Below are 13,300 nucleotides of genomic sequence, written 5' to 3'. Positions count from 1 at the left end.
TTGCAATAGCAGCCACTGCCTTTCTGTACCAGATGAAAAGGTTCCTGCAGTCACTGGCATCCCCCTGTGCTGCCTCTAACCTGGGGCTTCCCAGGGCTCCCCGTGCAGGGTGGATTTCACGGACACATTCATGTGCACTCTAGCTACTGCCCTTCTTGGTCCTTCTTCTGACACATCCCCTACATTGCCTGCCRTGGGAAGGGCAGTGCAAGCACAGCTGGCTCTCTGCCAGCTGGGGACTCCTTTACCTGAGCAGAGTGACCCTTCCCTCCCCCACTGCGGGGAACTTGCATCAAATCTCCAATTCCTTTTGCTCCAATAACGCAAGAAAGGAAGCTGAGCTGGACCTGTCATGCAGCCCCACTGAGAATAGCTGTCCTGTGACCATCTGCTTGGTGTGCATGTCCTTATTTCAAGCTTCCTCCAATGACTAATACTCTCTTTAAAAAAGAGTTTCAAACAGAAGCAAACTATGATAAGATGCAAGCTACTAGAAATAGCAAGAGAGCCATTACTATTTAGATTTATGGGTGCATAAGAAATAAMAAGAACTACCAACAGTCATGTACCTTAATTTGCCAGAAAGAGGGGAGGAAGGAGAATCTAGAAGTATTTCAGATCTAATGTTGTGAAGATATTCAGTGAGCTACAGTCAAGAGAAATACGTATCAACGTGCCTCTTTCGCTTTAGCTAATTAGCAGTGTTACAGGGTTCAGTAGTGACATTTCAGCAATAATTGATCCTCTGATGCAATTTTTATATCCAATATACCCAGCCAACTAAGCTGTGTGGCTACAAAGGCTGGCAGCTACCACAGAGAAGCTGGTCATTGCCTGAGAGTGACCTTGGACCCTGGGATGCTGAATACACAGTCAACGGGAGCTGCTAGCACTCAGCATTTTGCAAAATCAAATCYCTAGTTCCTTCATGTTTAGCACTTCCTTCAACAGTGGCAGGTAGCACAGTAAATTAAGACTCAGGTAGYAACTGCCCTGAACTAGTGTAGGTGTATATACTCGCACAGGGAATCAGAAACTTCCTGCCCTGCTCTGAAATTAGTATTTCATTTCAAATTTTGTGTTGATTTGGGGAAGGGATCTGGCATCATAGTTTATATTACTTCACAATACATACAGGGCAAGTTAGTTAATATATATTTCTTTCTTTTCTAAACCCTTATGTGAAAGGTTTGAATGTCAATCAGCATGAAGACCAGAACAGTCCAAAAGTCAACACAGTTCCCACAGCATGAGTTCAACCACAAGAGACATCTTATCTGTATCTCATGGTCTACCTTAATAATGATCAATAATACATTAAAATTAGCACTGAACAGCATAAAAAGAGCACACAACGGAGTCCAGTATTTGAGTTATGTCTCATGTGCTTCAACCTTGTAGTTGTAGAAACAACATCTTCTGTTTTGCACCAGCAAATGAATATCTGGGGTAAATATTTGCAGATAGATAACTTAGCTATTTCTATTTTTCAGGCTCAACAAATAGTTAACTGTCTACTGATATTTGTACCGGAAGTTCACTATGCATGGTAAAAAATGTGGGAAAACAAAAAGAGACAATTGTTGGAAGATGTAGGCAATGTGACACGGGGTAAGGTGGATGCCTGCCCCCCTTACTCCCTTAATATTAGGGAGGGGGTGTGCGGAAAGWGAATTCTTCCACGCTGTAATTCAGAGCTGGAGCTTTTTCCTCTCTGCTAACTAAGCAGGACATGGGCTAACCACCTAGGCATCTAACAGAGGCAAAAAAAAGAAAAAAGAAAAAAGAAAGTGGTGGATTAGAATCTGACAGAGACAGAGGGGGAAAAAAAAGAAGTAGGAACCAGCAGTCCACTCAACAAAATGAATGTTAACTCTGTGTCTTCTAACATATCAAACTAGGACTGATCTTGCCAAGGGCACAAAATGATTCATGCTAGTCAAGACCAGGCAAACAACCATCAGGAAAGCCAGAGAGGTTTACAGCCATCTGGACAGTATGATGGCAGATGAAATTCAGTACTGGCAAACGAATCCAAGAAAAGGTATGTTAGAAGGAATAGTAAAGTCATGTAGCCCAACTGGGAACAGTGTTTTGTGTTCTGATATAGCAATATATCTCAAGAATAATTTAGCAGTGGTAGAAAGATTTAGAGATCAGTGATGGGAAAGTGGAAAATCTTCCACAAAAAGGCACATTGAAATTGTTTGGTGTATGAATACTATAAGTAAAATACATGTGATAAAAGTTCACAAAATAATGGACTGGCCAGACAGCACAAGAAAGAATGCATAATCTTTCTTGTTCCAGGTTGCCAGATGAATAAACAAACAAAACTTAATAACTTAAGTGAATGACATAGAAAGGCAATATGTTTTTAAAAGCTGAAAGAAGATATTTATATGCAGGTTATAATTAACCTGTGGAACTCTTTCCCACTGCATGTGATTGACCCAAGAGTTCAGTTTACAAACTGATTTGATGTTTGTGTGCCTGTAAGACCAGCTTTTTAAAAAGAAAATTACTTGAACTCATAAGGTATTAATTCATTGTTCTTTAAGCACAGAGAAGAAAAAAAACACCATTTACAAGCAACATCATTCCATTTCCGTTTACTGTGTCTTTTTTTTTTTTTTTTTTTTCTTTTCTTTTCTCTGCTCTGAGAAGCAACTGTTGTTAGCCAATCTGGAGCAAAGAGATTAGATAAAGTGGACTAATGGTATAATTTGCTGTGATAGGMCAATGATTACACACTTGGCCTATTAATGTGTTGTTGCTTCTAAAATAGAAGACATTCTAAAATGTCTTCTGTTATGGACATCTACTGCAAGAGATGTACTTGCCTAACTTTATTTCCAAAAGAGTATTTCTCTTTAGGACAGGCAGGAAAGAGATCTCATGATTAGGCAGCTCAGAAACAACTCCAAAGAAGAAAGAAATATTCTTTAGACCAAGTCTTGATAATTTCAGCCCTAAAAGAGTCTATTAGATACTTAAGAAAAGTAAGAAAGTTATGAGTAACTGAGRGAGGTAAATTATAATAGAAGTGGAAATCCAATCTTTAACTATAGCAGACACTAACACATATAGACATTTACACAGCACTATAGCAGGTGACAGTAGCACAGTCTGTATTATTGTATTTATGACTTGTATGTATGATTATGTGTTTTGTGTCTGCCCAGAGACTTTAGGTCACAAACTCAGTAAAATCACTCTTAAACTATTTCTGTGGTCTATTTTTTGTGGTCATCTGAGAGCTAACTCCATAAGATTCAACTCTGATATATCCCAGCAGGGTCCTGGCTTCCTCCTGGGGCAAAGACTTTGAGTCACAGATGTTCCTGGACAAATAAGGACATAAGGTTTTCAGAAACCCTTGCAGTTTGGCCTTTTGTTTTTTTTCCACCAGCTTCAGTCTTCCTAATTTCCAGTTATTCATTAGCTGTGTATATATCTGCAAATGCCAAAGGGTGTTTCAAAATAGTAACATCTAGATACTGAAAGCKGCCTCATTTTAGCAGTAAAGCAAACTTTTTTCCATGCTCTCATTACTAGCAGAACTAAAGAGCCAGAATACTAAGATAATACTAAGAGCCTCCTTACACTCAGTTTCACTCTTCTAGCTGTAAGAATATCAAGCTTCTGGTCATTCACAAAGGGCTGACTTAATTCAAAAACTTTAGCATTACTGCCTCAATCTATTTCCCAAAGTGCGAGTCCTTGTCTAGGTTACATGCATTATGGGAACACTTTAAACAAGTGTCCTTCCCTCTCTTTTGCCATGAGGAATGATAGTTTTGAATTTAGCACAGGGAATGCTTGATAACTTTACTCATACCTGGTTACAGTACTTGAGCCAGCTACAACTTTCACAGCTTCCCATGGAAAACATCTTCCTTACAAATAAAGAAGGTTGGAGCCATTCTACATCACTCAACACGCTTCCCCCTTTACCTGGCCAAGGACTACATAGTCCCAGATAGAAGTTTATGATACTAATAGAAAAATTCCATGAATGTCATGGATTTTAGAACAAGATGATGCGAGTACAGAGTATTGTAATAGGCAACGGGAAGTGCCTACTAAGGTTATTGTCAGAGTATCTTCCACCATAAGCCTTTGTTTTAAACAGGGTCATCACAGCAGGGTTGATCTTGAACTTTCTCTGATGAGGGTTAACCTTTTTTCTATRAAAAGTATCCCTGAGAACCTGTGCTACCTCTAAGGTAGATGTTCTTCCCTCCAGCAGCAGGGCAAGGAAGCAGTATATGCCCTCGTTCTCAGTTTACAAGGGAGAAGTGAATAAAGATTCTTCTTTGGGCAGATTCTTGAATATTGTCCCCGCACCCTACGTCACCTGCACACAGTCCAGCAATAATCCAGTAGTTATATATTTACATATTTCAAGCATGTGAGTCATGTTAACTTCAAGATTTGATCGCACTCAAGGATCATATTTTTAAATAGAAGAAAAAGACATTTTTAATCAGGAAATTCACATGGGTGAATATYCACTCTTGGATTACTATAAGATTACTCTATCACCATTCATAGCTCCCAAAAGTAATTTGTAGCTTTCTACCTATACATATAAGCACATAGTATTGCTCACACTCTTCCTATACGATAGAAACAAGTCTTTCTGTTTGTTTTTGTCACTGCTACTATGGTAGGATGCCCCAGGCATGGGAATCTGCTCACTTCATCAGTCAAGGACTACCTTTGCTCAATTTTCTGTTCCCTTCCATGCCCCCACCTTTAAAGGCTAAAGATTATCTTAATGTCTTCTCTCCCGCAGGGAGAGTTAGCACAGTTTCCCCTGAGGCCATGGCACACCACGCTCCAGGTCTCCGCACACTGCAGAACTGCAGAGCTGGCACCGTGCCAGACAAGGGACCAAGGGGATGGTTGCCAGGACATGCTCCTTCCTGGCCAACCACAAAGCAGAGGTGCTGGGGTTCTTAGCAAAGCCTCACTTTCTCCATATACCAGTACAAGGATCTACCTTGTATTTTGCAGTCTGCAGTCTCTGCCTGTGTTACATATATCAGCCTAAAATAAAGGCCATCAGGATTAAAAAAAAAAAAAAAAAGCCACCTCTTGTAATTCACATTTTGTTAACATAAAAACCTTATCATCTTATCATTACTTAATGTAATTACTACCTATTTCCTATACTGTATTGTATTTTGCCCACAGCCATACACCATTCTACACACGGAAGTTTATCCAATAAAGTGTATGTATCTTGCATTGTGCCCACTCTTTTGCTAAACCTAACAGGGCTACAATTGCTCAGCATTTCACATCAGGTTCTTTGTTATCCTTCCTTACAAAATCTAACTGGAACATTGCCAAACAATATCACCCCCCCCAAAAAAAAAATACAGAAAATTAATTTGTCTACCTAGGCAAATGGGCATATATAGAGCCAATACATACGTTCTGGACATATGAATCTCCAAGGTCTTACTCCCATCAACCCCAAAAGCATGCTGCCCCCTCAGGATTCCTGGTCTTGGCATTCTTTCTGGATGAACTGCAAAACATGTTGTCCAGGGGAAAATTTCTCCCAAATCACGTACCAAAAGCAATAGTAAAGCTGAAGTACACATGCACATGTCGTAATACAACTTTCCTGTTGTGACCCAGTTTTTTACAGTGTTCGTTCTTAAATATATTGAAGAGACAGTGGGGAAAATTCCCAAGAGTTTGGGAAACAGTAATTACAAATTTTAGAGAAGGCACCTGTAGTGTGTTGCATAATATCAGATAAAGCTGCTAAGGGTAACAAGAAAAGGTATGTTGCAAGGCTGAGAGGGAGCGGCTGCTAAATTCATAGCTGCAGTCTATTTATGCAAGATACACACATGCTCACACATTGACATAATACTCTTACATACATTATATATTGTATCTCTACTTTGAATCTTGGTCAGAAATAATTATTTTTTTTTTTTTAATATTGGCATGAAAAAACCCTAGGGACAAAAAATAGYTGTTACACAGCTTTTTCTTCTTTTTTTTTATAGTGAAAAAATAGTGATCCTCCTTATGGTGCTTTTCCTCTTCTCCTTGCTCATTGCTCCTGCAGAGCAAGTGGAACAACTAGCTTGTGCTTCACTGGGCAGGCTAAGCATTGGAGGTAGTGTCCAAGTAGTCTGGTACAGCCTCCTTTCAAGGAGTAGCCTCATATATCCCAGGACACCCAGGACAACACTCAGACTGGGATCCAGAACAGTGTTTTAATGGAAGGACAAGGGGATTCCCTAAACCACGGCTTAAGAGAACTTTTCTTCTTAAGCAGTATAAACCTATATGCAATGGGCACAAATTGAAACACAGGAAGTTCTGCCTGACCGTGAGGGGTAATTTCTTYACTGTGAGAGTGACAGAGCACTGGACCAGGTTGCCCAGAGAGGTGGTGGAGTCTCCTTCTCTGGAGATCTTCAAGGCCCACCTGGACGCAACCCTGTCTAACATGCTGTAGCTGACCCTGCTGAGCAGGGAGGTTGGACTAGATGATCTCCAGAGGTCCCTTCCAACCTTATTGATTCTATGATAGCATACACTATATACATAAACTATAAACCAAATACAAAACATGCTATTTTTTACAAGGTATGTAGGAGCATCTGAAAGCCAGGCAACATCTGACTATCAGGTAGAATAGATAGGAAGTATAATGTGAAAATTATTTCTCTGCTAATACATATTTTTAATTTAGAACAAAAAGTATTGATTTCAAATTACTGTTTAGCTAGTCCTGACTTTTTCTTAAATAAATGTACTTATCTATAATGTATAACTATGTCCAGTAGGCACATACATTAGTCAGCTACAGAATGTGCTCTTTTAACATTTGTATTTATGCATGTAATCTGCATAATCTGAATTACAGTCACTAAAACTTGCAATGAAAATTAAATTTCATTAAAAATTTCAAACATTAAATGAACATAAATCTGAAAGTACTGTAAAAAATTGAAATATCCTCTAGTGAGGCTTGTGTTTAGCAACAGATTAGAATAACTTTTGTTTATCACTGAAAACAGCTTTCTTCATCTAAACAAACAACAAGAATAAGATTAAGCAAAACATGTTTTGGCTCCTCAGATGTGCAGACATATTCCAATTTCCTTTGCACAATGATTTTTATGCAAATCAATGCTGCACAATCTCCTGACCTCTTTTACCATCATATTGGGACAATGACAGTTCCATAATTGGACTGGCACGTATCTTGGATATTTGATTTTAAATTACAAAGTTGGTTCAGGACGACAGAAATGAAAAGAATGTGACTTTGTGTTAATTCTGACCGATCAAGTATCAACATTTCACGCCAAACAGAATAAAGCAAACAAAGTGATTGGGGTTGTTAGTCCATTCGCCCCTGCATGCATATACTTCACACCCCCACCTCAGTTGTTAATTCCTAACAACGATGCTTTCATCCAGAACAAGGATAATGAGAAAAACCCAAGCACTGTTCCTTTGGGAACTGTTACACTAAAAGTTACCTAAGGACTAAATCCCACTTGTGCCTCCTGCACGTGATAAAGATGAGCAAAGCATTCAATATCCTGGCTGATTTAAAATCCAAATATGCAACTAGCATTATGGAATCCAGACAGACTATTCTGCTTCGCTGATGACAGATGCAGAGGAAAGCTACTCTAATTAAGCTTTTGACTTTGAACGAGAAGTGGACACCTCGTTTTCAAAAAGCAGCATATAACCCAACTGAAGAGCAGGTGCTGCACGGTATTTGCATTTCCTGCAGAGGATGCTAGCTAGCAAGACCAACCAGCTGACCGTGAAAATTCTTGGCCTTAAGTGATCCAAGGACAGACTATAAATCCATCCTATAAAATATAGTAAAAGCCCCGCTTGTTCTTCTATCCTTTCAATATGTGATGTTATACATTTGTGATTATCTCATTTTATTGGGCTCTTTGGAAAGCTGTTTATGATCATTTGTGGACAAAACAAAGGCTTATTGTAAATTCTTTTTTAAATAAGTTGGAAGGTCAATATGAAACAAAGGGCACTACTTTTACGATGGCTACATGCAATCTATGCTAGTATCTGTAATATTACAATGCATTTCAGCAGGGGGGTAGAGTCCCAGCTAATTACAAAGCTAACATATAATAGTATTGCATTAACAGCCCAAGAAATTCCTATTGAATTGCATGCATCTGACAAATAGAAAGACGTGCTTGTGTTGAAACTTAATTATTCTGGCAAAAAATTGTGAGGGCCAGATTCTCAGAAGACATAAACACAAAGCTCTGCTTTACACTCCTGAGGATCTAATGCTTTGTTTATTCAGATAACCTCCATCATAGAAAACTTATCATCAGGATTGACTAATCTGCCTTATTATTTATGGTATCTGCAGTTAAGTAACACAATTAGTACTCAGTTTGTGAGTCGGAAGAGAATACTGCCGATGTACAAATCGCAAGGTCTAAAAGAGACAATCAGCTTGCTCTGCCACGTTTAAAATGTTAATGTTGCGTTCCACCCTAGGCAAAGAAGACAAGCCCTTTTCAAGGACAGTTCTGGCTGAAATTCTTTTTTATGGTTTCAAAGTAAAACATTATGGCAAAAAAATGAATACAGCTTTGTTTGTTTCTTCAGTCATCGTTAGCAATAGACATAAAGGTATTCTGTTTTGGAGCCCATATGGAAAGATCATCAACACTTTCTGCTTCTGGGTCCTTTGCCAAAATACCATATCCCACATGCCTTTTACCTTAAAACATAAAAGAAAAGGTGTTGTTCTGGTCAAATAAAGAAATAATTTTTACTAGCATACGTCTAATGTTAAAGCTGCCTAAATCCTGCCAAAGACATTAAAACACCATCTGTAAAACAGATTTTCATTAAATTGATCAGTTTAAAGTTAAGCAGCTAGGCAGATGATGCTTTTGAGCTAACCTTTAACCTTTAACCTTCTTAAACTGGAATTAGGTCACTCTCCTTTTGGGTAATATCTTTGCCGTCTGAGAACGTGAGAGCTAAAGTGATCTATCCAAATTGAACTGACAGTCATAGCATTAATAGTGTTATGGATCAATATTTTGTCAATGAAGGGAAAAACAACATAGTTTTCACACAGTCGAGTGTTTGTCTGCTAACTGCTGCTTGTCAAGTTCCCTGAGCTACTAAATAGCTGAATATATAATATTAATTGAAGTAAATATCCCATATAAAATTAATGACCATTAATGCTCTTACCAGCTAATTATATGATTTTTTGGGGGGTAGCCTAACTTTAAATATTTTATATATATATATTTAAATATTTTATTTGTGATTGAACTTCATCCTGTTATTCAGTTACTCAGCTAACTAATACTCCTTTTCAGCCAAAACAATTTAGTTGCAAAAAGACAACCTTGTTAAATTCTGCTACTTTTACTATTTATTTGTTTATGTGGAAACTTTTATGAGCACAGAATATGGTATATGCTGTATATGCAGCTCCCTAAATCAAAAGCTGTTTAACTAAGCTACAAAATGGCTTCCTTAAAAGCAGTGACATATATTTTATATCCACGAAGTTTACTATCCTACCTCGGCTTCCCAAACTTGCAGTTTAATGCTTCCTCCTGCAGAATGGAAATACGCTCTGTTGCTATAGAGTCTTTTCCCTGTTTACCTGCGAAGTTAGCGAATGCTTCTTGATGGATACTGCAAAGGATTCACAACTCTTCTGTGGGTTAATTTTCTCGTGTCAAGCTCTGGAATTCCAGCTGAGAGTCTTTTGGAAGTTCCTTTAGCCCTAGCTGCGTTCACGCAGGGTAAGGCTGTCTTCGTTCCGGTCCCTAGCAGCCGCACTACTAACACCATTTGAATACTGCACTACTGTAAGGAGTGCTCGGGCCATTTCGGTTTTAAATAACTGAGAAAACGGCCAAAAGTTTTACTTTGCCATATTTAGAGTCTAATTTTAAAAGTGACATTTTGATATTGTCTAAAATTATATCTACAGCTTCAGAGAAGCTCTGATGTTCTGGTAGCCTTTTATTCCATCAATAGTTAAGCACAGGAAGAAAAATCAAGCTGTTATAGCAACATTTATAAAAAGAAAATTCACAAAAAAAAACTTCTAAATAAATATAAATGACTCAAGAGAAAACTTTGAGGTGCTTGGCAAAGTAAAGGAACAAAGTCACAGATTCGGTTTCTGTGCTTTCATATGGTTTTAGTATTAAAGTTTTTATTACCAAACCATATACACAGCACCTTAATTTTAAAAGAGTTAGAGGAGCTGCTTGAATATAAACACAATTCATGAATATTCTGTATCACTCCCAAGACATCTATGTATTATTCATACAAATTAATGGGTTTTTTTCCTTAGGTGCTCTAAAAGTTTATCTGATGTATCAAGACAAACAAAGTTTACAACTGTGCTGGTGTCAACTGCTTCACCAGACCTGACAAAACTATCAAGTCTGCCAGGAGATAGCTTTATAGACTTTTCAAAATCTCATTTATTTCTACCTTAAGGCCTGAATGCACACCCATAGTTAAAACTAAAATTGTACGGGTGACATACGCAGGCATTATATCCTGTTATAAAACACACACAACTAGAACATTTTGATCTTTCATGATATGTTGCAATACTGATAATCCTAAATTTTTAAAATATTAATATACCAATTAATATTTAAAATAAATCATCCCTCTCCTTCAAAATGCATGAGATCAACCTTCAAAATTTAAATTATATAAAAATAGCATGTGCGTGTATGTATGGTCGMCTTTCTGAGGTGCTTTAAAGCCTAGTAGAGTTTAAATTTCAAGCTCCTCTTTGTTGTCATGAGGGACATAAAGTTTAGAAAAATATGTAAGCTGAGATTCTCCTAGAGGTCCTAGAGACAAGGCTTAAAAGAGACAAGTACCAGGAGACTTGCAATCCTAYGGCAAGAACCAGCAGCACACTTTTGTTTATCTTTCTAGAGGACCTGAAGCTTAGGTGATGTCTAGGAGTTCATGCATTCCCTCTCCACTGAGATGTCTTTCACCTGATAAGATTCAGAGAATGGACTTAAAAGGTTAGTGATGGTCATTCACCATGTATGATAACTGCACCACACAGTTTCCACTGAATTGCTCAATCTAACAAACCAGAACCTGGAAAAGAAGCCGTTTCAGTGGCAGGATGTTTTAAGGGATAAGTCCTAGGAGTTGAGACTCACTCCCTTAACTCTCTGAATCAATCTAGATTTTATAGGATGCTGGAAAACCAAGCGTATTTGATTGAGATTTCTCCAGAGTTGGGGTTGAGTGGCTAAAGACAGACATTGCTGTTTGATGCAGATGGTTTGTACTTTGCAAATCTATAGCTAYGCCTATGACTTCATTAATAAAAATCAATTGGAGTCTTGTTTTCAACAATATCTGGAGTTTTGGCAGTGAAGCCGTCTGTGAAAAGCCTTCTGCCTCCTCAGCTCCCTTTCTATCATTCCTATCTGCGACACGGTTTGTAACAACATCTGTTTGAAGGGCAGCTTTACAAAACAAATCATTGAAATAATCCAGGTTAACACTCCAAAGAAAAGATGTGGAATAACTATTTTTTAGCCCAGATTTTTTCAAAAATCTAACTTATAATGTGACTCCACAGTCACTGTAACTAGGGGGAGCAAGGAACTGCTTCACAAATGACRTGGAGCAGGAACTTCTGAAGGCAATTTTGCTCCTGAGGCAGGCACACTGTGTCACTACACTCTCAGCTCTTTTGGCACTTTTCAGAACAGGACTTTGRATCTTTAAAAAACAAACAAACAAATAAGCAAAAATACACCTCCCTGACGTTAACAAAAAATATAGTTTAAATAAAAGACATAATTAAATTAGAAGAGCGGACAACACTGTGGAAGAACATAATAAATCTGATGTTGTGTTATTGCCATTTTTGTCCAGGGCTTGTAACCTGCCAAGGTTACAACTATCAGGTTATAAAATTAAAATCCAAGTTACTACCTGCACACTCTGCGTTAACTCAGAACAACTGTTTGAACCTGATTGAACACCAGCAAAATATTGTTTCTTGTGTAAACTAGAGATCTGCTGAGGCTTTTCTGCAGTTGTTCCATGYGTTTACATTTTCAACATGATTAGAAAACCGGCATAGCTGCTGTAATCAGTAGATGACTCCTGATAGTTTAGTTATCACAGATTTCCAGTATAAATCAATAGATAACACTTGCAAAATGGATTTTCTAATCATATTTAGAGCTTGTTACAGTGACTAATGGTTTGCAATATTTCCTGAATTTTTATATCCCCTAAACAAAAGAAGTTTTTAATAAGTTACAAAGTTATTCATCTTGGAAATGAATGTGTTATATTTTGTAGACGAACCAAGACAATCAAGCCAATCCAGTAAACACACTGCAGAAAATAAGTTACCCCATAATTAGGGTTTGGAAAAAGTCATGACCAGTTGTGTAATAAATGGTATTCATCACTCCCACATATTCATTATATCCGCATAGTTTTTTCCAGTAAAGATAAAAATATAGTTGCCTTTCTACTAACATATTTATCTACACCACACCCTTTCATGTTTGTGAAAAATCATTACTAGCTTGGAAAAGAAGAGCAGACAAAAGGATGACAGTGCTTAATTTTGAATACCGCTGGTAATAATGTGGATACTGCATGTGTTTGCTATAAATACCGATGTAAAATAACTTCTCTGTGATAGATTATAGTTGCAAACAGATACATATGCCAGAAAATCATCTCTATGCATGGTATGGAAAATTCATCATTTTCCATAATCTCTTCCTTCAAGTCACCAATGAAAATGTTACAATGTTTGAAAAGATTATAAGAGATATCAAATACCTCTAATAATTTACTATGAAGGTTTTTTAATGTATATTCCTTGTGTTCAGAGAAAGTGAATCCTAAATGGGCCCTAACATAAATCTACATGTTTCACAGGATCAATCCTTCTTGACTACCCCACATAGTTTTGCTCACTTATAAACACGTTCAATAAACAGCTATTTTGCTAATTAATCAAAGTCTTGGTCGATTAGCACAGAAACAGTTAATTTCCTAGGCTATTTGGTGCCGACTTAAATTGCTGTCACTGGCTTACCTTGTACAGTTTCAGGGCTGCTTCGTGCCTGTGATTGGTAGTATGTAAGCGCAATTTATCCACACTGTTGGTGTAGTAGTCACAGGCATTGCATTTTAGGTGAACTGGGTTGCCAATGGCAATACACTTCAGCCTCCACTCATTAGTTTTGCCCCCTTC

General features: G+C 37.7%; 1 protein-coding gene across 3 annotated transcripts in view; it reads right to left on the bottom strand.

Annotated features, from left to right (window-relative positions):
• ZFHX4 (zinc finger homeobox 4) overlaps window positions 1-13,300 on the bottom strand; it is a 146,889-nt gene that overhangs the window by 105,430 nt on the left and 28,159 nt on the right. For all 3 annotated transcript variants that reach the window (XM_085314305.1, XM_085314308.1, XM_085314306.1), the window contains exon 3: window positions 13,142-13,300. This exon is cut by the window's right edge and continues 344 nt beyond it. In XM_085314305.1, coding sequence (XP_085170431.1) covers window positions 13,142-13,300 — 159 coding nt within the window. The remainder of the gene's footprint in view (window positions 1-13,141) is intronic.

The sequence above is a fragment of the Rhea americana genome, unplaced genomic scaffold (assembly GCF_003343005.1).
Source record: "Rhea americana isolate MKP2758 unplaced genomic scaffold, rheAme1 scaffold_40, whole genome shotgun sequence".
Lineage (NCBI taxonomy): Eukaryota > Metazoa > Chordata > Aves > Rheiformes > Rheidae > Rhea > Rhea americana.
This window is presented reverse-complemented; position numbering and strand designations above follow the sequence as displayed.